The following is a 24,610-nucleotide window of genomic DNA, read 5'->3' as shown; positions in this document are numbered from 1 at the left end:
TCATAAGTAGAAAATATAAAATGTATTTTTTTTTAAAAATACAATAATCAGTGCTTATCTAAAATTTATTTTAAAATCTATACTTGCTGTAGTGACCAATGAACTCCTCCCGTTGCATCACCCATGATGTATGTGAACACTTCATATCAAATTCTTGTACAACAAGCTCTTTTATTTTTTATTTATTTTTATATATTTAGCCAACAATCTTCACCAACAAGTAACTTTCCTCTACTGAACTTCATCCAAAATTACGACATTAAATTAAAGTCAAAACTATTCACGTATTATAAATAAATGAAGGAAAAAGTGTTCTAGATGCAACCCCAACAAACAAATTTACACGTGGCAAAGAGAGTATCTAGCACGTGTGGATTCCCACACGTGTATCGTGTGAGCCAAGGATAAGAAATTGCCCAGAATTGAATTTACGTCAAAATTAAGGGCTTGAAAAGCTGAAACGCCAAAATGAAAAGAAAACACCTTTTGTAATAACGCGCCTTTCCTGTGAGCTTCTATGAGCTTCTTACCTATTATATAACGCTTTCTTGCGTACCCAAATAAATAATTTGTATGTTTAGACTTTAAACTTCGCTACTTTTCATCTTCTTCGCCTCTCCCAACCAACCAACCACTCTTATATATATCTTCTCATTTAACTCAAACCCTTTCAAAACACTCTCCTCCTCCATTACCACACCTTTATCTTTATCTCTGCAGCGAGATTCTGGTTTGTTTATTAGGTCTGAAAAGTTTTGATTTGAAGAAAATGCAAGCGACTTTGGTTTCACCTAGAGAAAATTGGCCGGGATTTTCGATGGATTATGATAAAATTTCCTCAAAAATGACTGACGATTTTAAGGAAAAGCTCAAATTTGAGGAGGAGCTGCGAAGGGAAGAAGTTATTACAGAAGAGAAAGCTGGAAATGATCTTAGGGAAGAGGAAGAAGGACAGGAAGTAGAAATAGAAGTAGAAGAGGAAGAGGAAGAATTTTCTTTTGCGATTACGAATCCCGACGGATCGCCGATTTCTGCCGACGATTTGTTTCAGGACGGTCAGATCCGACCGATTTTCCCTATTTTCGATCGATCTCTACTGTTCTCGGACGGCGAAGATGGCGCCAGCGCCGCGGACGAGTCATCTCTACGGCTTCCGCTGAAGAAGCTTTTTATTGAAGAGCGAGAACGTTCTTCTTCTTCGTCGTCTTCCTCTGAAGCCGACGAATTGGAGGCGCTTCCGCCTGGGACTTACTGCGAATGGTCCAGAAAAGCGGTGGAGGCGTCGCCGGAGATGAACAAGAAGAGCAACTCCACAGGCTTCTCGAAGCTATGGAGGTTCAGAGATTTGGTAGTACGGAGCAGTAGCGACGGCAAGGACGCTTTCGTGTTCCTAAACCCTAATTCGACGAACCCCACAAAGCAAAACGTGGAGTCGATAAAGAAAATGGCAAAGGCTGAGAAGAGCGTGAAGGCAACGCCCTCGGAGAAGAAAGTAGCGGCGTCTGGTGAGGCGGCGGCGGTCAACGCAAAACTGAAAGTAAAGGCAAAGAGAGGTCAAACGGCGTCGTCGGCTCACGAGAGGTACTACGTGAGGAATAAAGCTAAGGATGATAAACGGAAATCGTATTTGCCGTACCGGCCAGATCTCGTCGGCTTTTTCACCAACGTGAACGGCTTAAGCAGAAATGTTCATCCTTTTTAATTAATTAATTTTTTTTGGGTCCAAATTTTCGAATATTATATTTATTAATTAATTTGTTGTAAATGATTGGAGAATACTAATGGTGTCTTTAGGGATTAAGCATGTGTTTATTTAGGCATATGGGAAATCATATCTAGCTTTCTTTGTCAAATACTTTTGTTAATCATTTGAAGAAAAAAAAATGCCATTTCTTTTTGGCTATATACACAAAATGCAAATAGATCTTTTTATCTTATTTTTTCCAACATCAATGTTTGTTCTTGGAAAGTGATCATTTTCTTTTATTTGGTATCGGTTTGACTAAAGTCATCCCTGTTAAGAAAATTGCTTAAATCTGTATAATTGCAAAAAATGAGTAATTAGTGTCGAATTTTGGCTTGGGCAAACATTTTGAAGGTAATTTGTAAATTCAGGATAATTTAATGGGGCAAATACAATGTATTTGCAATTTCATGACGAAATGAGAAACTTCCTAGTTCCTACCATGAGACATGATTGAATATCTTCATGCTAATATAAAATAACTGAATGGAACCTTCTCTGATCTGACACCAAATTATTGCTAGCTAAAGTTGCAGTGTAACTACTAAAGATTCACTAGGAAAACTAAACTAATATACTTGGAAAAATATCCCTCAACCTCAAGTAATTTCTCAACTGGGTAGCATCTTTATTGTTCTCTATTATTTTAAATGATAAAAAGTAATTTCTTCAGAAAATCTCAACCATTTATTTTACTTCTAGAAATACACACACATATATATGTAATATTACCTAGTAAACTTCAGATTTTTTTTAAGAAGAAAAGTTCAGATCTGGATGGTGAAATAAAATCCACAACAAAAGTCACACATATATTTAGAACAAGGCACAGTAAAGCCTATGTCAAACCTCAACAACCAAATATTATTGACCAAACTAGTAGTTGATCAGAGAAGACTCAAATCCAAAAGCCGACATGACAAGAGGTTGGTGAAGCTCGTGAATATGTTGTTTTCAAAGACTATAATGTACTTGATATTAATGCAACAATATTACAGAGTTTATTTTCTTTAAGAAGATTAAACCTACCACATAGGGCAAAAAAGTATTCTCACAATTGCACATATTGTATATACTGCAAACCTTATTACACCAAGGCCTTATAAGTTAAGGTCAACTAGGGTCCCTGCCCTTTTGAGTAGCATTTTGTTTATTCATCATCTATGCACAAAATCAACGCAAATCGAAAATTTCGAACCTCAAATTCGAATTCTTGTACACATTGGTGCAGTGCTCGTATATGGAACTGCCATCTGATGTTTCCTTGTGAGGATGAAATCCTTCCTCTTGGCATTCTTTCAGTACAGTCATCCCACCAGGTTCAGTTAGCCGAAATATTCCATAGCTCCTGCAGATTTCTCATGAGAAGTTTTGCGATGTCATTATGCATGTAAATTATTCATTATCAGCCATTAAAGGCCTCTTGCCTAGGATATCTTATGCTTAAAAAACTATGAATACAACCTAAGTAGGTTAATTCTGCATATCTCAAGCACTGACATGATCTTTTTTTTTTCCTACTATTATATTGTTACATTGGTTGGATGGAATGATCATTCACTGACATGTGAATGAGGGTATGCCAGAAGAGTTGGCATTTGGTAGCCATTGATAAGGATAGAATGGAGACATTTTTTTATGATGAGCTGTAGGCGGTGAATAGCAGAGACAAAGGGCTATATGCATAAAAGTTCAAGAGCTTCAGAAGAGTGTGATGCTATAAGTTTGTGTACAAAGACATTGTTCGAGGTAATAAACATAATACAGAAATGAACTGTTTAAGAGACATATCTCTGCATAATTTTGTCTTTTTTTCTTTCTTTCAAGAATTGGAATTGAAGTGAAGAGTAAAAGGCACCTTTCGGTATCTGTAGGAGCCATGACAACAGCAAAAGCCTCAGGCACCATTACCTGAAAAATAGAATGGAAAAGAGAAATATTAGATTCCTGCTTAATTAGCGAACACTATTAGCATTCATAGTTCTGGAAGAATAAATGTATATAACATAAAAGAAATACAGTGTTTCAAGTCAGATCAAAGTTATCAACAAGCAAGTAGAGAGGTCCTTGTGTCAAAGTCTTGGTTGTAAGGTTAATGCACCAAACCATTGTAGTGTAATATGAAGAGAATTTAAGAAGCAAGCAACAAACACCGAAAAGAAAAAGACTGCATAATTTTTAATTTTGGTCAAAACAACTTAAATCACCTGATATGAGTAGTGAGTATGTAAGTCTACGGATGACATAAAACAACTTTGCGTGGGATGCGTCTGAAAAAATATAACTGAATTTTAGATGGTTAGAGCAAAGAGCTTCATATATTAACTCGATATTATAAACATAGTATAATGTTAATACACTTCTACTCGCAAAAAGGAGGTTCCAAGTTCAAATCCTCAGTCTCTAAATTAAAAAAAAACACTATTAATTCAGTTTAATCATACATGGATCCATCCCACAGGAAACAACGAATATTCATTTTGTATAGTGAAAACTTCCTCCTCATTTGAAGCTTGACACTGCCACATAATATTGAAAATCATCATCAAACAGAAATGAGATTAGAGACTAAAACAATGAAAAAACCCACTCAGATGCTTACAGAACTGGAAGTGCATTCCTGTTTTGGTATGATCAGAGTGGTTACATAGAATCGATTCTTTTTCTACACAGTAGAAACAAAAATATCTTAAGCTGCAACAAAGGAAATGATTATCGGCTATTTTCATAAACATCACAAGACACCAATAAGGAAAAAGAGGAAGAAAAAAAAATCTTACAAGAGAGGCACCAAGAATGCCACAAGTCTCTAAATCCTTTTCTGTATTCCCCTTAGCAAGCTCAAGGAAATCCTCCATCAATTGTGCTGACTGAAATTGATATAACAATTATAAAATGGACTGTTCTGTTTTGAATAGTCTTACACTAATTTCTTTGTTACTGGATGAACCCCAACTTGAAATTTGAAAATGAAAATTGGACATACTATAATATATTCAATTCACAAACATAGTTTCTTTCCATAGATGCAATATTATAGTACTGCAGCAAGTATGAGAGTTATCTAATTAAAACCTGAAAATGTAGAGCCTCAAAGTTCTTACTATATGTACATCTCGCAGGACCACAGATGATGAAGCATCTGTACATGAGTTAGATTTTCCATCTTCTGGGTTGGCGATTTCGATCCGGGAAATATGATCATCTTGAGGCACACTTTCTATACAAGAGATTATGGTAGAAGGAAAGGAATGAGTAACAGCATGTACTTTGATATGATGAGACTCATTGACTGTTCTAATCGAGTTTGGACAACAAATTTCAATTTTGCAGCAACTAATGCTAGAACTTTCTAACCCAACTTTCTCCTTGTTGACTATCATCTTTCTGTATAAAGAGAAACAAAAAAAATGAGGAGAACCCTTCATAGAAATGACAATTCGTGATGCTTTACTGGGAATTCCTTCATTGAAATTCCAATTATACCAACACTAACCTCACAATCAAAGAAGCTTTTAAAATATCAGACAAATGAAACAGCGAGACATTCCTACTATGATTATCTCATGCATCACAAATAAAAAAAACAAGCATGAATTTGGAGCTGATTACATTAGGAAAACGCTAGTAAATTTGATTGTTGCTAAAACTAATCGAATATTTTTAAATTTATTCAACCCACGAGTTTGAAACCCTATGGAAATATCAAACAAAGCCATATTTTCTGAATTAGTCGTCGAAAGGAGAAATTATTGATTGATCATCTACAAATAATTTCAAGTGCTTAAATTTACTGATAACGAAAAGCATACCAAGAAAAAATTATATATATATATATATATCTAAAAATTGGACTTGACAGACTTATCCTGCAATTTATGCTTTTCTCTTAAACAAAGATAAAAAAAATTTTCCAAAAAACCAGAAATAAATAAGCAAAACAAGAAGTGTAAGAGAAAAAGAAAGAACCTGATTATGAAATGATTGGAGTAAAAAGTCTGTAATAGAAGATTGGCATGACATGAATCGATATTAATGATAGCTTTAATGGCTTCCGTTTTGTCCACTTTGTCATAACATAATTTTGTGCAGCAAAGCAACTGGCAAGGTGGAACTGTGTTGTGACATATGAAATCACTTTGTTCGAGTTTTTAGGTAAGTGGGTCCCATTATTATCATATATCAATGTTGATTAAGGTCTCCAAACGCTCACTCAGTTCTAATTATTTTCGTTTGGGAAATCACATCAAATACTGAAATATTTTTTTTAATCTTACGGAATTTTTTACATTATGTTTACAAGTTATTTTTAGAGTTTTTTTTTTATGTTTAGTTGGTCGATTGAGTTGTTTTTAAATTGCTTTTTAATTGATTTTCTAAAAAATTATATTTTTGTAAGGCAAATTTGCGGCATAAATACCTATTTTGTTCATTTTGTTGTTAATAAGTACCCAATTTTTAAAAATTGCGACATAAATACTAATTCTGTTCATTTTGTTGCTAATAAGTATCCAAATTTTAAAAATTGCGGCATAAATACCCATTTTGTTCATTTTGTTGCTAATAAGTACCCAATTTTTAAAAATTGCTGCATTAATACTCAAAATTCCACTTTTTAGACTATGCCGTTGGTACCCACTTAACAGAGTTACTATTAAAGACACGTGTACTGTCCTGATAATTCTTCTTTTTTTTCACCTAATTAATTAAGGACACAATAAGTACCATCAATAATGTGTCTAGCTTTATTTTTAGCCCGATAAAAAGTCCAAGAGGAAACTTTAGAGTACTTACTATCAGATGTCATCTGTCTGTAAGACTTTAGAGTACTAATTTTTATTTTAATTAGTTTTATGTATTTTCTTAATTAATTAGGTGAAAAAAAAGAAGAATTATCAGGACAGTACACGTGTCCTTAATAGTAACTCTGTTAAGTGAGTACCAACGGCAGAGTCTAAAAAGTGGAATTTTGAGTATTAATGCAGCAATTTTTAAAAATTAGGTACTTATTAGCAACAAAATGAACAAAATGGGTATTTATGCCGCAATTTTTAAAAATTGGATACTTATTAGCAACAAAATGAGTATTTATGCCACAATTTTTAAAAATTGGGTACTTATTAGCAACAAAATAAACAAAATGGGTATTTATGCCACAAATTTTCCTTTTTGTAATTATAAAACTTTAAATATGGTATTTTTAAAAACTTTTTATTCAGTAAAAAATATCATTTGGTTTGGTGTTATTGATTAGTTTGCATAAGTAGAGGTGCAAAGCGTTTTGGGCAGGCCCAAAATATTCTACACTAGACCAAAAATGATCAAAATCGGGCCAAGCTCGGCCCACTCTGTAAAAGAACTAGGACCGGCGCATTTAATATATTTAAGAAATTTAAAAAAAATATGACTTTTTTATCATCAATAAAAATATGAAAATTAATTTTATGAATTTGTTTGAGAAAATTTATTAAAAAAAAAATTAAATTATAGAAAACACAATTAGTAGCTAACTAAAATATGAAAATGCTATATTTTTTATCATAATTATATTTTTTTTTATTTTGAGAGTGATTTTATTTTATTTTATTAAAATTTTTAATTATTTTTTCTTTACTTTTTTTTTCCTTTTTTTTTCTACCAATTTTTTTCTTTATCTTTTTTTTTTCTTTTCATTATTCCTCTTCTTCTTCTTCTTTTCATTTTTATTCATTTATCTATTTTTTTATTTCATTTGTATTGTTTTTTTTTTGTTCATATTTTTTCAATTTTCTTTATTATTTTTTTCATTTTTTTCTTGTATTTTTTCTTTATTTTTTTCTTCTTCTTCTTCTTCCATTTTTTCTTTTTTTCCTTCTTTTTTTTTCATTTTTTTCTACCAATTTTTTCATTCATATTTTTTTTCTTTCCATTATTTTTCTTCAACTTCTTTTCATTTTTATTCATTCATCTATTTTTTTCCTTCATTATTTCTTTTGTTTTTTCTTTCATATTTTTTTAGTTTTATTTCCTAAGTTTTTTTTCCTTATTTTTTCTTCCTTTTTTGTACTTATTCTTTTCTCATTCTATTTTCTTTTTTCTTTTCTTTTTTTCACACATATTTCAACATTACACAATTATTTTACTATTTTTTTATTTATTATTGTAATTTTTTTATACTTTTTTCCACTATATGTAAAAAAAATTCAAATCAATTTTTTCAGCATTTTCTTTTCACTGTAACCCTTATAGGAACACCAAAATTTGGAAAGAAAACTAATAAAAATATGAAAGCGTGAATGGTTAACCAATTACCCTGATGGGAACATTCAAATCTAGAAAAAAAATTATATGAAGAAGATGGGAGAGAAGGGAGAGGGGATGAATCTGATTTTTTTTTATCTTTAGATTTGTGGAAACTAGTTACCTTCTCGTTCTTTATGTGTATATTTCTGGGGGTAACTGGTTATATTCACGCTCTTTGTGTGGATAGTTCTAGGGGTAACTGATTACCTTCACGTTATGATGTGTGTGTATATTTATGGGTTCTTTATGGTAACTAGTTTCCTATGTTGCTAAAATCATAGTTACTTCTTCATTTTTTAATGAACTATTATTCATCTTTTTCATTCAAATTTGATGTTTTTTTCATATTAATATGAGTAACCTGTCACCCCTCTTATGGTAATTGGTTACCCCTCTTATGGCAGAATGTTACTCCTCTCAGGGTAATTGGTTACTCCTCCTGGTACATATTATTTAACCTAACTCTAGGATATATATTTTTTTACATAATTGTCAAAAATCAATCAAGTAACTGGTTATCTTACCCAAGATTTGAAAAAAGAAACGTACAATATAAGAATAAGGAAAACATGTTTATAATAAATAAAAAATAATTCATATCACAAAAAAAAAAATTTGCAAAACAACCAAAGAAAAATTTAATATAAAATTAGTTATATAAAAAACAAATAAGTGAAAAAAATAATAATCAAATTATAAACATACCCTTCCAAATTAATAAAACTTGATTAAGAGTAAAACTATGGCATAAACCAACTTATATACAAAAATATGGGAAAATAAACCCATAAAAGTGAAAAATCTTAAAAAAAAAGCCATAGATTAATTTTTTTAAAAAAGAAAAATCATATTTTTGCACACTCTATTAAAAATCTCATATAAAATGTAATTTCTTCTATATTTAAGGTCCAACCTTAATCTAAACTCTTGTAAGGTTATGTGGTTTTATGAATATGAGACTGGGCATTTTTATAAAGGCTTAATCCTAGATCTTACAAAGGCAATGGGTTTTAACTTTTAAGTGGGGTTGTGAGGATTAGCTTAGTACTTGACAGGGGCAATTATTTTAGGGAAATCTACAAAAATGCACTAAAAGCTAAAAAAAAATATGAAAAATATGGTGGATTACAAAAATACGGAATTTTTTTTATAAAAACACGGAGTGGAAAAAACGTAAATACGGAGTGACTTTTAAATCGTAAATAAAAGCGATAAAATACAATTTTTTGTAATCAATGTTTACAAACTTGTAAATATCAGTTACAAAATTGTAAATATCTGTTACATGTTTGTAAATACTATTTAAAAAAATCAGTTTTAGAATTGTAGTTTTTTGTACATAAAACTTATGAACAAATTCGTAACTAATTTTTTATTTTTGTAACAATAGTTTACAAAATTAGATTCATAACTAGGAAATATATTTTTGTAACTAATATTTACAAAAATAATTTATAGTTAAGAAATTGTAACCAAAATTTACTCTAAAATATTATACTTTTCCATATGTTACAATATTGTACCAAAAAATTACAGGAACCATCAAATTTATATTATACAACTTAAAAATATAAATTTAAGATATTCATTATTTATAAAATACTTTATTATATATATTTATATAAAAATGCAGTTAGTGAATTACAATAATTTTGTAAACAAGTTTTATATTTTGGTAACAACAGTTTTCACAATCAAGTAGTTTATTTTTGTAACTAACATTTACATAAATATTTATAAATTTATTTAACATGATTGTTACAAAAATTTACAAAACTAATTTTTTAACTTTAAAATATATTTTTGCAACAAAGCTTAAACTTTGACTAGATTAAGATTTTAGTTTAACATTGAGTGTTCAGATTTGACTAGCTATGATTTTCAAAACAATATAATATTTTTTATCACTATCTTTCCTACTATGTTACAAAAATTTATGAATATATATAATAAAATTGAAAGATCATTTATATCAATTTAAATAAAAATAGGATAAACAAATAAATTATAAAAAGCAATATTAATGGAGAACAATAAAAAAAAGTGAAAACCCCATATTTAATTATTATTATTAGCATAAAAAAATATGGAGATAAACTAAAATTATTGACGAAAAAAAGACAAATGAAAAAAAAACAGAAGTGTACATAATAGAAAAAGAAGAGTGAGATAAGTGAGATATTATCATATATATATATATATGCATAAATATATATTTATATATTTATTTTGCAGTTTATAAGTAGCCAATATTATATAAATATATATATATAGACATCTATTTAGATATAAATAATATATTAGTTTGAGGATTGGTCAAATAAATTTTGAGGGGGAAAAGAAGTGTTATACGGGAAGTAAGAACAAATTTTAAGGTAAATGTGTAATTATTTTAGTTTACCGTAAAAAATGATATTTTTTTAACATTACCTTGAATATTGTAATTTTCCCATTATTTTATGTGTTTTAGCATAGAAGTAAAAAGGCCAAAATATTGAAATGTTGTTCGGAGTAGAAAGAGCTCATACATTCATATAATTATATATATACATATTCTATATAATAAGTGTGTAGATAACGAAAATTCTTAGTTTTAACGGTTTTTTATTTTTTTATTGTTAACCTTAACATAATATTTTTATATTTAATAGAATATTCTTATATTTAACAGTAGTTTGTAAACACTTAAACTTAAATAAAATAAAATTAATAATTAAAAAAATTAAAATAAGATATTTGAGATATTTTACAATAATAAATAATTAACAAATTAAAACATGATATTTTATAGATATTTTATAATGATAATTATTTAAGAATAATACATAATTAAACAAATTAAAATATGATATTTTTGAGATATTTTACAATGATAATTATTTAAAAGTAATGAAATCATACATTTTATAACTTAAATAAATTTTAATTAAACTTAAACTCACTTATTTGAATAATATCATATTATACATATTATATAATCTACTGTCAATTAGTAACAAATTACTTTTAAAAAAAAAACTAACAAAAAATTTAAATTTAAAATCCACGTATAATATTTAATATTACATTTGTTGACGCCGTTTTTCGTCAAACAATGAAAGAAGATCACAAAAACAATAATAGATAATGGCCAAATACAATAAAACAAATCAAACACACGATTTTTACGTGGTTCAGCAGTTAAATCTGCCTAGTCCACGAGTCTCTGTTATTAAACTCAAGATTATCTCTGAAAATTCTTAAGCATGAATTCTTCAGAGTTTTCTCTCAAGGATCAGAATTTTCGGTCCTTTACAATGGCGTATGGCTTCTCTATTTATAGAGAAGGATGCAGAATACTATCCCACATATTTTGGGTAGTTACTCTTTTTGTGAATAAAATAAATGGCCTTAAATGCCTATAATCAGATATAAAAGGAAATGTCCCTGAAGACCAGGAAACACATAATTGATCAAATAATATCCCACGATTCTAGGGGATTTACATTAATAAATGAGGATTACATCTCATATTTATAATACTTGTAGATATTCAATGTGGTTACTGCGTATCTCTAAGGCTTTAGTCTCCCAGGTTTCCTGTCACCTTTCGAGCTGGAGACATCTTCCGAGGTCACCCAATCTGTTCGAGATCGTATGCGCGTCGAGCTCGGGAACCTGATCCGAAGTTGTCTCCGAAGATGGATGTGTTCCCGGGGCTATCTTTCGAGATCATGAACTCTTCGAGGTCACCATACTCGAGATCGTCCATATCCTGCAAGCTCGGCATATGATCCTGGAGCTTGCTTCCAACCTTATGAGTCCACTTATTTGCGAATCCAACTTTCGATGTCATAATTAACATGGCTCAAAATCTGGGTATAACATTTTGCCCCCTCAAAAGTATTTGTTCGAATCCTAAGAGAAGGAAACTTTTGAACTACTTTCCCTGAGAACTGCACCGTCACACCTTTGAAAATGGACACGCGTCAGCTGGGTATTGCTCACTTTTGGTACTCGAGTGCCTTGGAAACACGCCCACGATCGTCCGTCTGACAACTTTTCGGCGCCTTCTTGTCATTGATCCCCATCCGTTCGATCTAGTGAGGATTTCACTCGACGCTCCTGATTAATTCCTTTTCCCCACTTATATATACAAGACCCCACTCTTCACCTTTTTCTTCACTTTTACCTTCATTCGCCATAAGCAGAAAAGAAAAACAAACTCAGAGACCTCTTTGCAAAATTCCTATTCTGTGCATGTTTTCTCGACCAAAGAAGCAAAGGAATCCTGGTCTGTTCGAGTCAGTGAGCTCTTTCCTGCAACCTCTTCTTCGATCGACGATCTCTCTGCAATCGCCATTACTGTGTAAGTATGCCATTTTTTTTATTTAAACTGTTCTTGCTGTGTATCTGTTTATACTGGTTTGCATCCACGATAGGAAGTTTTAACACGATAGGCTTTCATGCCTTTTAGACTTTCATTCTGGATTTTCGTTTCTGGTTTATACCCAGTTTTGACGTTTGAATGTGGTTCCCATTTTCTGGGTTTTGAAATTTTTAGGCAATGTTTCTTGTGCACTAAGCTTTCGGATAAAAACGTGGGTCTTGATAAATGCACGAAACCCAAAGACGCCTTTCCTGGTTAACCGCCACTCTTCTTTCCCTTGAATTTCGGGATTTTCAAAAAATCATCCACGCTCCTTTTCTTTTTCGTGGAATACACGCCCCTGACTCTTCAATAAGGATCTTAGTATTTAGTGTCTCGTTCCTAAATTTCCGAGCTCACTCCATCGGGCTCGTAATTCTTGCATGCATGGCCCTCACCATATTTTCTTTCTCGTTAGATGTCACAGAATTTGGAAAGACGGTGGGGGTCATTGCTGGCAATCCCTTATGAGCAAAAATCTCCGAGCCCAGAATCGCTCTTCGCCCGGAACCAACGTCGGATAAGAGAGTACGAGTTTGCACGCGAGGAGGAAGACATTCGAGCCCACTATCGCCGCCAGATAGACGAGGTCATTGAAAAGAAGAGAAGAGTTCTTCGGGAGGCCCTCTATCCGGAGCTCAATTCAGGACCTAGGCCAATCCCCCTCGACCCTGCGCTAAGAGTTACTGTTGCATATCGTCCAGGGGAACTCCAGTTTTCCTTAATGGGGGAACCTTCCTCCTCACAGCCGAGGAGAGAAATGTTCGAGGCCGAGCTCTACTGGAGCACGATTACCACAACCAGCCAAATATCTGAAATACTGGCCTTCCATGGCCTTCATTTGTCAGGCACCTTGAAGTGTCGAGCTCCGACTGGTCAAGAACGGAGCTGTTTTGCCCCTGGCGGCCGCGATGCCACAGTGAAATATGCGGCATGGAGCCAAGAACATATGAGGGCAGGAGCACTGCTGCCCTTGAAGTCTTTTTTCAAAGACTTTACTGATTTCGTTGGGTTGGCTCCGTTCTAACTCAATACTAATTCGTACAGGGTGCTGTCTGCCCTGAGGTCCTTATTCCACGAGCTGGGGTGGGAAGGACCTTCACCTCAAGAGATTTTATATCTCTTTTGTTTGAAAAGTAACCCCTCCCGAGCTCGGGGAGGGGATGGTTTTTACTATCTCTCGAGCTATCCCAAAGAGACGAAGGTTTTTGGGGATCTCCCCAATCACCCGCCTGATTTCAAGAAGGCCTTTTTCTGGACAGATGGTCTGTCCCCGTCTCGACATTACTCGTTCAGGCGGATTCGTAAGTATTCTCGTTACTTTTATTCCTGAGCTCGAGACTTTAGTTCTTAAATCCACATTTAGTTGAAATGTGTTTCATTTTTCAGCTAACTTTCAACGTCCCACCCCTAATGAAGCGATGAAGAGGCACAGAGAGGCCTTACTCCAACTCCCTTATGGTAGGAGGTCTCTCTCGTACCTATTACATGAGGGTAAGCTCCGAGCTTGCGGGCTGTTGGGAGAGGGCCAGTCAACCTCTGACTGGTCCAGCAAAAAATATGAACGCTGGGAGGAGGTGCCACTGCCCACAGACGCCCTTCCTCCGAGGAGAGAAAGGAGGCCATCACTCCCAGTTCGTCTGAGGAGTCCGAGATCCGGGAATGAGGCCAATGATGAAGCCTCGAGCTCGGACTCAGATGAAGGTAAAGTCCTCCCTACCTCGAGGATGTGGTCCCCCACACTACTAGAACACAGGCCCAATAGGTTAGTCTCGTGTCCACAGGATAGATACCACTTCTACATATGGAGTTGGGTAGATGACTGTGTCCATAGGTTCGATAGTGGGCTCGGGAAATACGATACCATGTACACCACGGACGAGGTGTGGAATGGGATAGTTGTGCAGTACGGGACCAATGATTATAGGGACCTCTCGAGGTTATCACCTACTTATAGGGAAGGCACTCCCCCCACCTCCTCTGAAGACGGGGGAATTTCATGGTCCCCAAGCTCGAGCTCGGGGGAGAGTTCCAGTTAGGTTTCTTCTATCATCACTCTATATGTCTGATACCGAAATTACTTGATGTACACTTCTCTTTTACTGACTCACTGTGTTGTGACTTGTGCAGGCGAGATGGACTCCGACCTTGACACCCTTATCGACAATGCAGGCGCCAAGAGGAGCAAACGCCCTAGGGCGGGGTCACTGAAGACCGGTCAGCCGGGCAAAGGCTCCAAGATATCCAAGAAGACACCTCCCCTTGCCTCGCCGGTTTCGAGCTCTATTGCTGCGTCGACTGTCAAGGCCAGCGCCTCCACGACAATGCCATCCTCGCAGGCCGTCGTCTCCGCGGTTGCACCGACTTCGCTGGTTGGTGCCCCTGCCATTGTTGAGTCCCAACCTCCTGTGGTGGGCGAAACGTCTTCTGCTCAACTTTCCAGAAGGCCTTCTGCTTCTCGAGTTCAGAAGCTAACAATCTCCACCCATATGGACTCGTATGTGGTGGACAATGCTGCTGGACCTCACGGATCTACGCTGATCTCGGATGTCATGTCCCGGATCGGCCAGAGCTATGGCAGTTTCGAAGCTCCCTAGTGGCAGTGCCTAACTGGCACCCGAGACCGCACTGTCCTTTACGAGAAGAGTATCGAGCACACTGCTGCGGTAAGTATCCTTCTATTTTCCTTTTGCTTACATTCATACTGACCTGAGGCTAATGGTGGTTTCTTCCTTTTTTCAGGCTCTTACCTTCACTGCCCAGCTCAATTACGAGCTGAACAACGAGATCCATTCAAGCAGGACTCATGCTCAAGAGGCGAAGGACCTCCACCTTAGAGCGAATGACGATCTGAAGGCGGCGAATGTTAAGCTCGAGGCAGTGGTTAAGGAGCGTGAGGACATGGCCAAGGAGCTCGGAAAGCTGAGAGCTGAACTCGAGGAGCAAAAGAAAGATAATACCCAGCTTCGGGAGACCAATAAGAAGCTCGAAGAGGACAAGGCCGCCACCTTCGACATCATAGAGGATGCCAAAACTCGCCTTCTTGCCGAGTACAAAGAAAAGAAGGAAAAGGCGGTCAACTCAGCCATGTACCGGATGTGGGCTTATAATGAAGATCTGGACACTAGCTTCTTAGGTCCCCACGAGGCGCCGCTTCTTGAACGATGGAATGCTCGGCTCGAGAAGGAAGAGGCTAAACAGCTCGAGAAGGAGAAGGCTGCTCCGGACACCGTTTCGGAGGGAGCTCAGGAGGATAGTCATGTTATTCGTCCTGGGGGGTCCGGTGCCACCGACGCTGAGAAGGCCAAGGAGACTCCTCTTCCTTGAATCTGACCTCGGGGAGATCAGTTATCGGGGCTGCGTCCCCTTATTTCTGTAATTATTTTAATATATGCCCACGGGGCTGATACAATTTCTTTTACCATTCTTTTATATGCTTTACATTTCTTGGCTCGAAATATTTTGCATATTTTTATATTGATGAATCGATTATGTTTATTTAATTCATACAAACATAGTTTGGATTTAGGCTCGAAATTCGATGCATTCATGCATAGTCTATTCGAGTTATCCGCTTCCGACCTCGTTACTTATCAAGGTCGGATATTACTTTAACCATGAACTCAAGAGTACTTATATGGTATGTAATGTGAATGATCGGGTTATATCTTTTTTTTTTTTTTTTTAGTCACTTTTCCTCATCCTCATTTTTGTTCCGAGGTTAAGAGTTTGAAACTATTTTTCTCTTAAGATATTCCAACCTCGATCTCTTAAGAGTTTGAAACTATTTTTATCGATCAATTTTTTGGCTGGTTCCAGACCTGTTAAGTTTGCACATCTGGTTAACTCCAAACGTTTTAGGTTTTTGGTAGTTCGGTTTTGTCCGAACTATCTAAGCTCGCGTATTTGGTTATATCCAAACACTTCATATGTTTTTGATAACTCAGTTATCTAGGCTCGCGTACTTGGTTATCTCCAAATACTTTTTATCTTTTTGATAAGTCGGCTATGTCCGAACTATCTAAGCTCGCGTACTTGGTTATCTCCAAATACTTCATGTATATATATATTTTTTATTTTTTAATCTGATGGTATATATACCAATGATGCCCCCTTAATATCCTATGAGTGTGACCATAGGTTATTAAGTTAAGAGAGATTGCAAAAATAAAAAGAAATTACATATGGAACAAAATAGACCTTTTATTTGATGAAATTAAAAAACAAACAAACAAACTAGTATAGATAGAAAGCCATGGTTACAGGCAACACTTCCTACACTATTGATAGTAAGGTCTAAGGTGTTCGCCATTCCATGCTCGCGGTATTGGGCTCCCATCCAATCTCGCAAGTTTGTACACACCAGGTCGGATGACTGACTCTATCTGGTATGGTCCTTCCCAGTTCGGCCCGAGCACTCCAGCTGCTGGATCTCGGGTTGCCAAGAATACGCGTCTTAATACCAGATCTCCCATTCCGAACTTTCGATCTCGAACCCTCTTATTGAAATATCGTGTAGTTCGTTGCTGGTAAGCAGCGTTTCTCAGCTGAGCCTCTTCTCTTTTTTCATCAATCAAGTCTAGAGTTTCTTCGAGCTGAGTGTGATTGGAACTTTGATCGTAAACCTGAGTTCGAATCGTTGGGATTTCGACCTCGATGGGCAACATTGCCTCGCAGTCGTATGCTAGAGAGAACGGGGTATGCCCTGTTGAGGTCCGAGCTGTGGTTCTATACCCCCAAAGGACTTGAGGTAATTCCTCGGGCCATCGTCCCTTGGCTTCTTCCAACTTTTTCTTCAGAGAACTCTTGAGAGTTTTGTTAACGGCCTCGACCTGACCATTCGCCTGAGGGTGAGCCACAGATGAAAAACTCTTTATTATGCCATTCTTTTTGCAAAAGCTGGCGAACAAGTCGCAATCGAACTGAGTTCCGTTATCGGATACAATTTTTCTCGGTACTCCGTATCGGCATACGATGTTCTTTACCACGAAATCAAGGATCTTTTTCGAAGTTATGGTTGCCAATGGTTCAGCCTCCGTCCATTTCGTGAAGTAATCAACGGCGACTACAACATACTTCACTCCGCCTTTTCCAGTTGGGAGAGAGCCTATGAGGTCGATGCCCCATACTGCGAAAGGCCATGGGGATGTCAACATGGTTAGTTCGGATGGTGGAGCTCGGGGTATCGTGGCGAATCTCTGGCATTTGTCGCATTTCTTCACATACTCAAAAGAGTCTGTTTTAATGGTTGGCCAGAAATATCCTTGGCGTATGATCTTCTTGGATAGGCTATGCCCCCCGGTGTGGTCTCCGCAGAACCCTTCATGAATTTCTTCAATGATCTTCTTTACTTCGGGAGGGGTTACACATCTAAGCAACGGCATGGAATATCCTCTTCTGTATAGCTTTCCGTCCAAAATGGTGTAACGAGGAAGCTGATACATCAACTTTCGAGCCTGATTTCGATCTTTTGGAAGAATTCCATTTTCGAGATAGTCAACTATTGGACTCATCCAGGTCGGTTCTGTTTCAATCATACACACATCTTCCTCGTCTGGCTCAGTAATGCTGGGTGCTGATAGGTGTTCTACGGGTACAACATTCAGCTCTTCATTTTCGGCGGAAGTGGCGAGTCGAGCTAAGGCATCTGCATTTGAGTTTTGTTCTCGGGGAACCTGTTCAATTGCATAAAATTCGAAATACTCCAATGCGGATTTTGCCTTCTCCAGATAAGCTGCCATTCTTGTGCCACGAGCCTGGTACTCTCCCAAGATTTGATTAACCACGAGCTGGGAGTCGCTGTAGCAATGTATAGCTTTGGCTTTGAGCTCTTTTGCTATTCGTAGTCCCGCGAGTAGAGCCTCGTACTCAGCTTCATTATTAGATGCTTTAAAGCCAAATCTTAAAGCAGAGTGAAATTTGCTCCCTGCAGGAGTGATCAGGATAACTCCTGCCCCCGCTCCATTTTCATTTGACGAGCCGTCGACATAAAGTTTCCATAGCTCGTGGGCCGTGGTTATTACCTCGTCATCGGCTATCCCAATACATTCCACTATAAAGTCTGCCAATGCTTGTGCCTTAATGGTCGTTCTTGGATGGTAGGTGATCTCAAACTGTCCGAGCTCAACAGCCCATTTAAGGAGTCGACCTGACGCCTCTTGTTTAGATAGGACCTGCCTAAGTGGTTGATCTGTCAGTACATGGATGGGATGTGCCTGAAAATAGGGGCGGAGCTTACGAGACGAATGAATTAGACTGAGGGCGAGTTTCTCCATCAATGGATACCTTGACTCTGCCCCCAGTAATCTCTTACTGATGTAATAGACGGGTTTCTGCACCATCTCTTCCTCTCGAATGAGCACTGCGCTTATCGCGTGTTCTGTGGTCGAGAGGTATAGGTACAATACTTCTCCCGTTTCGGGTTTTGACAGGATGGGTGGTTCAGCGAGGTGTCTTTTGAGCTCCTGAAAGGCCAGCTCGCACTCCTCTGTCCATTCAAACTTCTTACTTCCTCTCAATAAGTTGAAGAATGGAAGGCCACGATCCGTTGACTTCGAGATGAATCTGCTCAGGGCGGCCATCCTGCCAGTCAAGCTTTGGACATCTTTATGCTTCCGAGGTGAAGGCATATCAATCAGGGCCTTTATTTTGTCGGGATTAGCCTCGATTCCACGAGAGTTGACAATGAAACCCAGAAATTTTCCCGAAGATACCCCAAAAGTGCACTTTTGAGGATTTAGCTTCATGTTGTATTTTCTGAGCACGCCAAAGCACTCTTCGAGGTCATCAACATGGTTCTTGTTAAGTTGAGACTTTACAAGCATGTCATCAACATAAACTTCCATGTTGTTCCCTATTTGCTCTGAAAACATCATGTTTACGAGTCGCTGATATGTAGCTCCAGCGTTCTTGAGCCCAAACGGCATAACATTATAATAGTATAGCCCTTTATCTGTGATGAAGCTCGTATGTTCTTGGTCGGGGGCATGCATGGGAATCTGGTTGTATTCAGAATATGCATCCATGAATGACATCAAGCCATGCCCCGCCGTGGCATCCACGAGCTGATCAATTCTTGGCAGCGGAAAGCAGTCTTTTGGACAAGCTTTGTTGAGATCCGAGTAGTCAATACAGGTTCTCCATGTCCCATTGGGCTTTGGGACCAACACTGGATTGGCTACCCAGTCAGGGTAAAAGGCATCCCTAATGAAATGGTTTGCTTTTAACCTGTCAACTTCCTCCTTTAATGCTTTCTTTCTGTCCTCGTCCAGTTGTCTTCGCTTTTGTTGTTTCGGGGGAAAGGTTTTGTCTATGTTTAATGCGTGGCTCGCAACATTCGGGCTTATCCCCACCATGTCTGAGTGTGACCATGCGAAGACATCGTGGTTTTTCTTCAGAAAGCAAATTAATTGCTATTTTGCCTCGTCTCGGAGGTGTTTTCCGACCTTCACTTTCTTCGAGGGATCAGCTTCCTCGTGCTGAATTTCTTCGAGCTCCTCTAAAGTTTTGAGGTCAACTTTCTCCTCAATCCTTGGGTCGATCTCTTCGTCAATTTCTAAGACTGTTCCATCTTTATTTTGTATGATAGCGAGTGTTTGAGCGCTCGTTTGTTTCTTTCCCCTCAAAGAAATGCTATAACATTCCCTTCCTGCCAATTGATCTCCTTTTAATGTCCCGACCCCGCTTGGAGTTGGGAACTTAAGGACCAGATGCCTCATAGATGAAACTGCCCCCAGCCCGACCAGGGCGGGTCTCCCGAGCAGTACATTGTAGGCAGATGGTAACTCTACTACCACGAACTCCATTATCTTGGTCACCGAGACCGGATAGTCTCCCAAGGTCACAGGGAGTTCAATGGATCTCATACAGGCAGTTCCTTCTCCTGAAAAGCCGTACAAATTAGTTGCACACGCCTTCAGGTCGCGAAGGGAGAGTCCCATTTTCTCGAGGGTCGCTTTATAAAGAATGTTGACCGAGCTCCCATTATCTATGAGAACTCGGCGGACTCTTTTGTTGGCAAGCTGAAGAGTAATAACCAATGGATCATGATGAGGGAATTGAACATGGGAAGCGTCCTCCTCAGTGAAGGTTATCGGTTGTGTTTCAATCCTTTGGCTTTTCAGTGCCCTAGGTTCGGGTTCATAAGGAGACTCGTCCCCTGTCTTCAGCTCGTTTACATATCTCTTTTGAGCATTTCTGCCCCCTCCTGCGAGATGAGGCCCTCCCGAGACGGTTATCACGTCCTCTCCATCTATCGGCGGGGGCCTGTCTTCTTCCCGAGGTCGGGAGTTATTATTTTGTGTCGTCGAAGGCGCGGCTACTCTCTGGCTCGTAGTAGTCTGTCCAGTACTCTGGTTTTTGACATTCTGCCGGAAGTAACCTCTCGAGATCAACCCTTCGATCTCGTCCTTCAGCTGTCGACATTCATCAGTTGTGTGTCCGGTGTCTCTGTGGAACCGGCAATACTTGCTGGAATCCCTCTTGGATTTTTGATTTCTCATTGGGTCCGGACGCCTGAAGGGAACCTGGTTTTCATTAGCCAGGTATATGTTTTCCCGAGACTCGTTGAGCTCGGTGTGTACTTTATACACGGAGAAATACCTCTCTCCTTTCTTTTTCTTTCCTCCCTCAGCCTCGGGGTTATTTCCCTCGCTCTTTTTCCTCTTTGAGGGATTTTCCGAAGTAGGCTGCAGAGCTGCTGGGTCAGCCGAGGTTGAGGCGGAGTTAATGTTTATCGTTGTAGTTTCGCTCTGCGAGGTCGCCTTGAGCGTTGACCTCGCCTCCTCTACATTGACAAACCTCTGCGCTCGTCTGTTAAACTCGGTTATTGACCTCACCGGTTTCCCTTGCATGTCATCCCAAAGGGCACTTCCGGGTAAAACACCAGCTCGGATAGCCATAAGGTGCCCACTGTCATCCACATCTCGAGCTCAGGCGACCTCCAGATTAAATTTCGTCAGGTAGCTTTTCAGTGTTTCGCCTGGCTGTTGTCGGACGTTGGTCAGAGTGGATGCCTCTAGTCTGACTCCCACCATAGCTCGGAACTGCTTCTTGAAGTCTTTAGACAACTGTTCCCATGAAGTTATTGAGTGTTTCTTGTACTTTTCGAACCAACTTTTGGCAGGTCCTGCCAATGATGTTGGAAACAACATGCATCTGAGCTCGTAACCCACGTTACTGGCTCTCATAATAGTGTTGAATGTACTCAGGTGACTACATGGGTCGGTTTTTCCTTCAAACGCTGGGACGTGAGGAATCCGGAATCCTTGAGGAAATTGGGTGTTGGAAATATGTGGAGCAAACGGCTCGAGCTCCTCATCAGAGTCCTCATATCGACCATTTCCTCGTTCATTCTTTAAAAGCCTAAAGGCTTTTTCGAGCTGATCGATCCTTGCTTGGACTGGGTCAGTAGGAAGTGTTGTCCGGAATTGACTGTCATTGATCGTGATTCCAGGCTCGCGTCTCCGTGAGGGATCTCTACGCTTATTCAAGCGATCCCTCAGGTCCGGATTTGTCTGATCTTCCTTCCCCCTACTCTGATTTAGATGACTTCGCAGGTCATGACGATTCTTGCGACTTCCAGTATTTTTACGACCTCGGTCGTGATTACTGACGGACCTGGTCTCTCCGGACTCGTCACTGGTGAAACTCATTGATCGGTCATTTCATGATGTATCGTCTGACTTTTCTCAGAGGGTGCGTGTAACGTCCCTAAGGTAGGGTACGTCTGCCACATACTCGTAATTCTAGGGTTTACGAGTATGTAAGGCACTTGACCAAAAGAATTAAATAAAATGATACGAAGAAATACAGAAAATTTTAAAACTTTTATATAAACTTATTAGAAGAAATTATTACACGTATGAATACTTTAAATTTAAGGCAGCCATATGAAAACTCTAAAACCATTATTGCATTGCTACTGAGTCCGTGCTCCACAAGTTGCTCAACAGCTAAAGCCACACCTGGAAAAATGTTGGAAAATAACATAATGAGCTAACGCTCAGTAAGCAAATCTCATGCATACACATACACATGAATGTCGTGAGTTTGTAGTGCACATATACTAATATGCTGACTTATATACTTATGCATTTCATTTATTGCTCATGCACTTTCAAACTTTACTTTTATGCTCTTTCTTTTAGTTTCACATTTTTATGGGCCCAATATCACTTGTGCACACTGTTTGATTCAGCCAATGCCTGCAGGGCTTGTTACACATATCATATAGAATCCCATGGGTTCTCCTCCGGCTAGCCATCATCTCAGCTAGGCTCATCATAACACTCATTTCATCGTTGCCATAGCTGCCATACTTATTACACATATGGAGGAGAAAGACGGAAACATGGCAAACATATCTGAATGGTCAACTCTGACCTAGCCCACACTAGTGGGCAGCCACTATAAGTCTTATAGACTTCCGTCTTCTTTACTGAACTTACTTGATTGCTTCATCAAAACAGTGGCACCCTTTTTAAACATCTTATTATCACTTTGCTTAAGCCTTATGTCATTAAAATGTTTAACTTTACATAAGACTTTTCAAGACATTTCATAACTTTTCTCATATTCATATGCATGGTCTTATATCACATAATAATGTATCACATAACTGTATATGCCATGCATACATGCTGATGCTGAAATGCCAATGTTCGTGTTCATGACTGATGTTGATGGTATTCAATCAAGGCATTGTATCACATCTCATATAACTCAAAACATCTTTAGTCATAATACATGAAGCTTTGGGTTGGTGGCGTTGTTATACCTTAACGTAGAGCTATGGCTCAGGTCTAAGGTTTCCAGCCTAAAAACTTAAACGCTTCATATATCATAACATATAACAAATCATGAACATAGAGTAATCCACATATCCATCAACATAAGAACACATACTTGCACATAATTCATATCATTCTTAACCAAGTAAGACATCTTTCACATATCACAGAATTCATCAATTACATATCACACAACACCCTTATGGTGTTCATATAACCATTCTTCACATACTTATCATATGCATCACCATCATACCATACTTAACTCATCAGATGTACACAATCAATGTAGTCATGCATCTTACACTTAAGCACAAAATGTGAGATTTACTTACCTTAGGTCCTTAGCTTATTTTAAAATTCCTCACCAAGAGTCAATCAATCAAATCCATACAAATCCTATTCAAGGCACATCATTTATTAAATTCTATCAAAATCATAAATATACACTATTGATAGTGTATATTAATAATACCAGAAACTATATAAATGATAATAATAAATTATTATCAACGTAATGCAAATAACTCTTCATATAAAACCATGCTTTAAACCTTGCTCATAAGATAATGTACCCTTATGATAATAATAATAATAATCCCAACAAAAATAATAATTATCGTCTATAATTAAACTTATTTCGATATTAATAACAAAATACTTCAATAGCAATACGTATATGGATGTATATATTCAAATAGTCATTTTATAAAAGAAATCATATTTTTAACATAAAGTTGTAATAATCAATATAATGATAATAATATAAATATAAATATTTATATTATTATTAATTAGTCATAATATCAATTCCAGTGATATAATAAATATACTTTCTCCAAACTTCACTGGTCTTACAAATATCAATAACTGTAAGAAACTAATATTTGATATTATTTTAATATTCAAATATTAATATACAATAATAATGGTTAGATAATAGGTTTACTATAAATCATACTTTTCATATATATATATATATATATATGAATCTGTATTCTTGATTTACTTAACAAAATAATAACAATAATAATTAAAATTACTTAATCATAATAATTTCCATATTAATATAAAATCAATTAAATATGTATTTTTATACTTTATTTAATATCTAATATTTTCTAGAAAATTAGACAGCACAACGGCTATAAAGTGGACAATTCCAAAATCAAAACCTGTATAAAAAATATATATAATCCCAGACAGCCAGTAAATTACAGAAAATATTCCACATATCAATAATATATAATTATATACTATAAATAAACATAATAACAATTACTCTAATCAATCACAATTAAATCACAATATATAGGTTAAAGAAATTATACCAAAATGATCGGGTTCCACAATAAGTCAAACGATGATTTTCTGAGACTCAAGACG

General features: G+C 36.9%; 2 protein-coding genes and 1 long non-coding RNA gene across 5 annotated transcripts; 1 reads left to right on the top strand and 2 right to left on the bottom strand.

Moving 5' to 3' along the window:
- The first annotated feature begins 565 nt into the window (after nucleotides 1–565).
- On the top strand, nucleotides 566–1,947 carry LOC133822103 (uncharacterized). Its single transcript, XM_062254328.1, has one exon. It carries the CDS (start codon nucleotides 770–772, stop codon nucleotides 1,700–1,702), a length of 933 nt encoding a protein of 310 aa, XP_062110312.1. The 5' UTR covers nucleotides 566–769; the 3' UTR covers nucleotides 1,703–1,947.
- Nucleotides 1,948–2,690: 743 nt separating this feature from the next.
- LOC133822104 (AMSH-like ubiquitin thioesterase 2) lies at nucleotides 2,691–5,876 on the bottom strand. 2 transcript variants are annotated; one of them, XM_062254330.1, is made up of 8 exons: nucleotides 5,714–5,876; nucleotides 4,849–5,131; nucleotides 4,525–4,614; nucleotides 4,347–4,409; nucleotides 4,189–4,263; nucleotides 3,952–4,014; nucleotides 3,603–3,655; nucleotides 2,691–3,092 (listed from the first exon to the last, which is right to left on the bottom strand). In XM_062254330.1, the coding sequence occupies exons 2-8, from the start codon at nucleotides 5,125–5,127 to the stop codon at nucleotides 2,918–2,920; spliced, it is 798 nt and encodes a 265-aa protein (XP_062110314.1). In that variant the 5' UTR covers nucleotides 5,128–5,131; nucleotides 5,714–5,876; the 3' UTR covers nucleotides 2,691–2,917. The 2 variants fall into 2 exon arrangements, with proteins under 2 accessions (XP_062110314.1, XP_062110313.1); XM_062254329.1 differs by lacking the exon at nucleotides 5,714–5,876 and having other exon boundaries at nucleotides 4,849–5,651.
- Nucleotides 5,877–22,242: 16,366 nt separating this feature from the next.
- LOC133822102 (uncharacterized) lies at nucleotides 22,243–24,610 on the bottom strand. Of its 2 annotated transcripts, XR_009887806.1 has the most exons (3): nucleotides 24,556–24,610; nucleotides 23,560–23,623; nucleotides 22,243–22,399 (listed from the first exon to the last, which is right to left on the bottom strand). It is a non-coding gene; the product is annotated as an uncharacterized LOC133822102 (long non-coding RNA). The 2 variants fall into 2 exon arrangements; XR_009887805.1 differs by lacking the exon at nucleotides 24,556–24,610 and having other exon boundaries at nucleotides 23,560–23,784.

Source organism: Humulus lupulus, chromosome 3 (genome assembly GCF_963169125.1).
Source record: "Humulus lupulus chromosome 3, drHumLupu1.1, whole genome shotgun sequence".
NCBI classification, from domain to species: Eukaryota; Viridiplantae; Streptophyta; class Magnoliopsida; order Rosales; family Cannabaceae; genus Humulus; species Humulus lupulus.
This window is presented reverse-complemented; position numbering and strand designations above follow the sequence as displayed.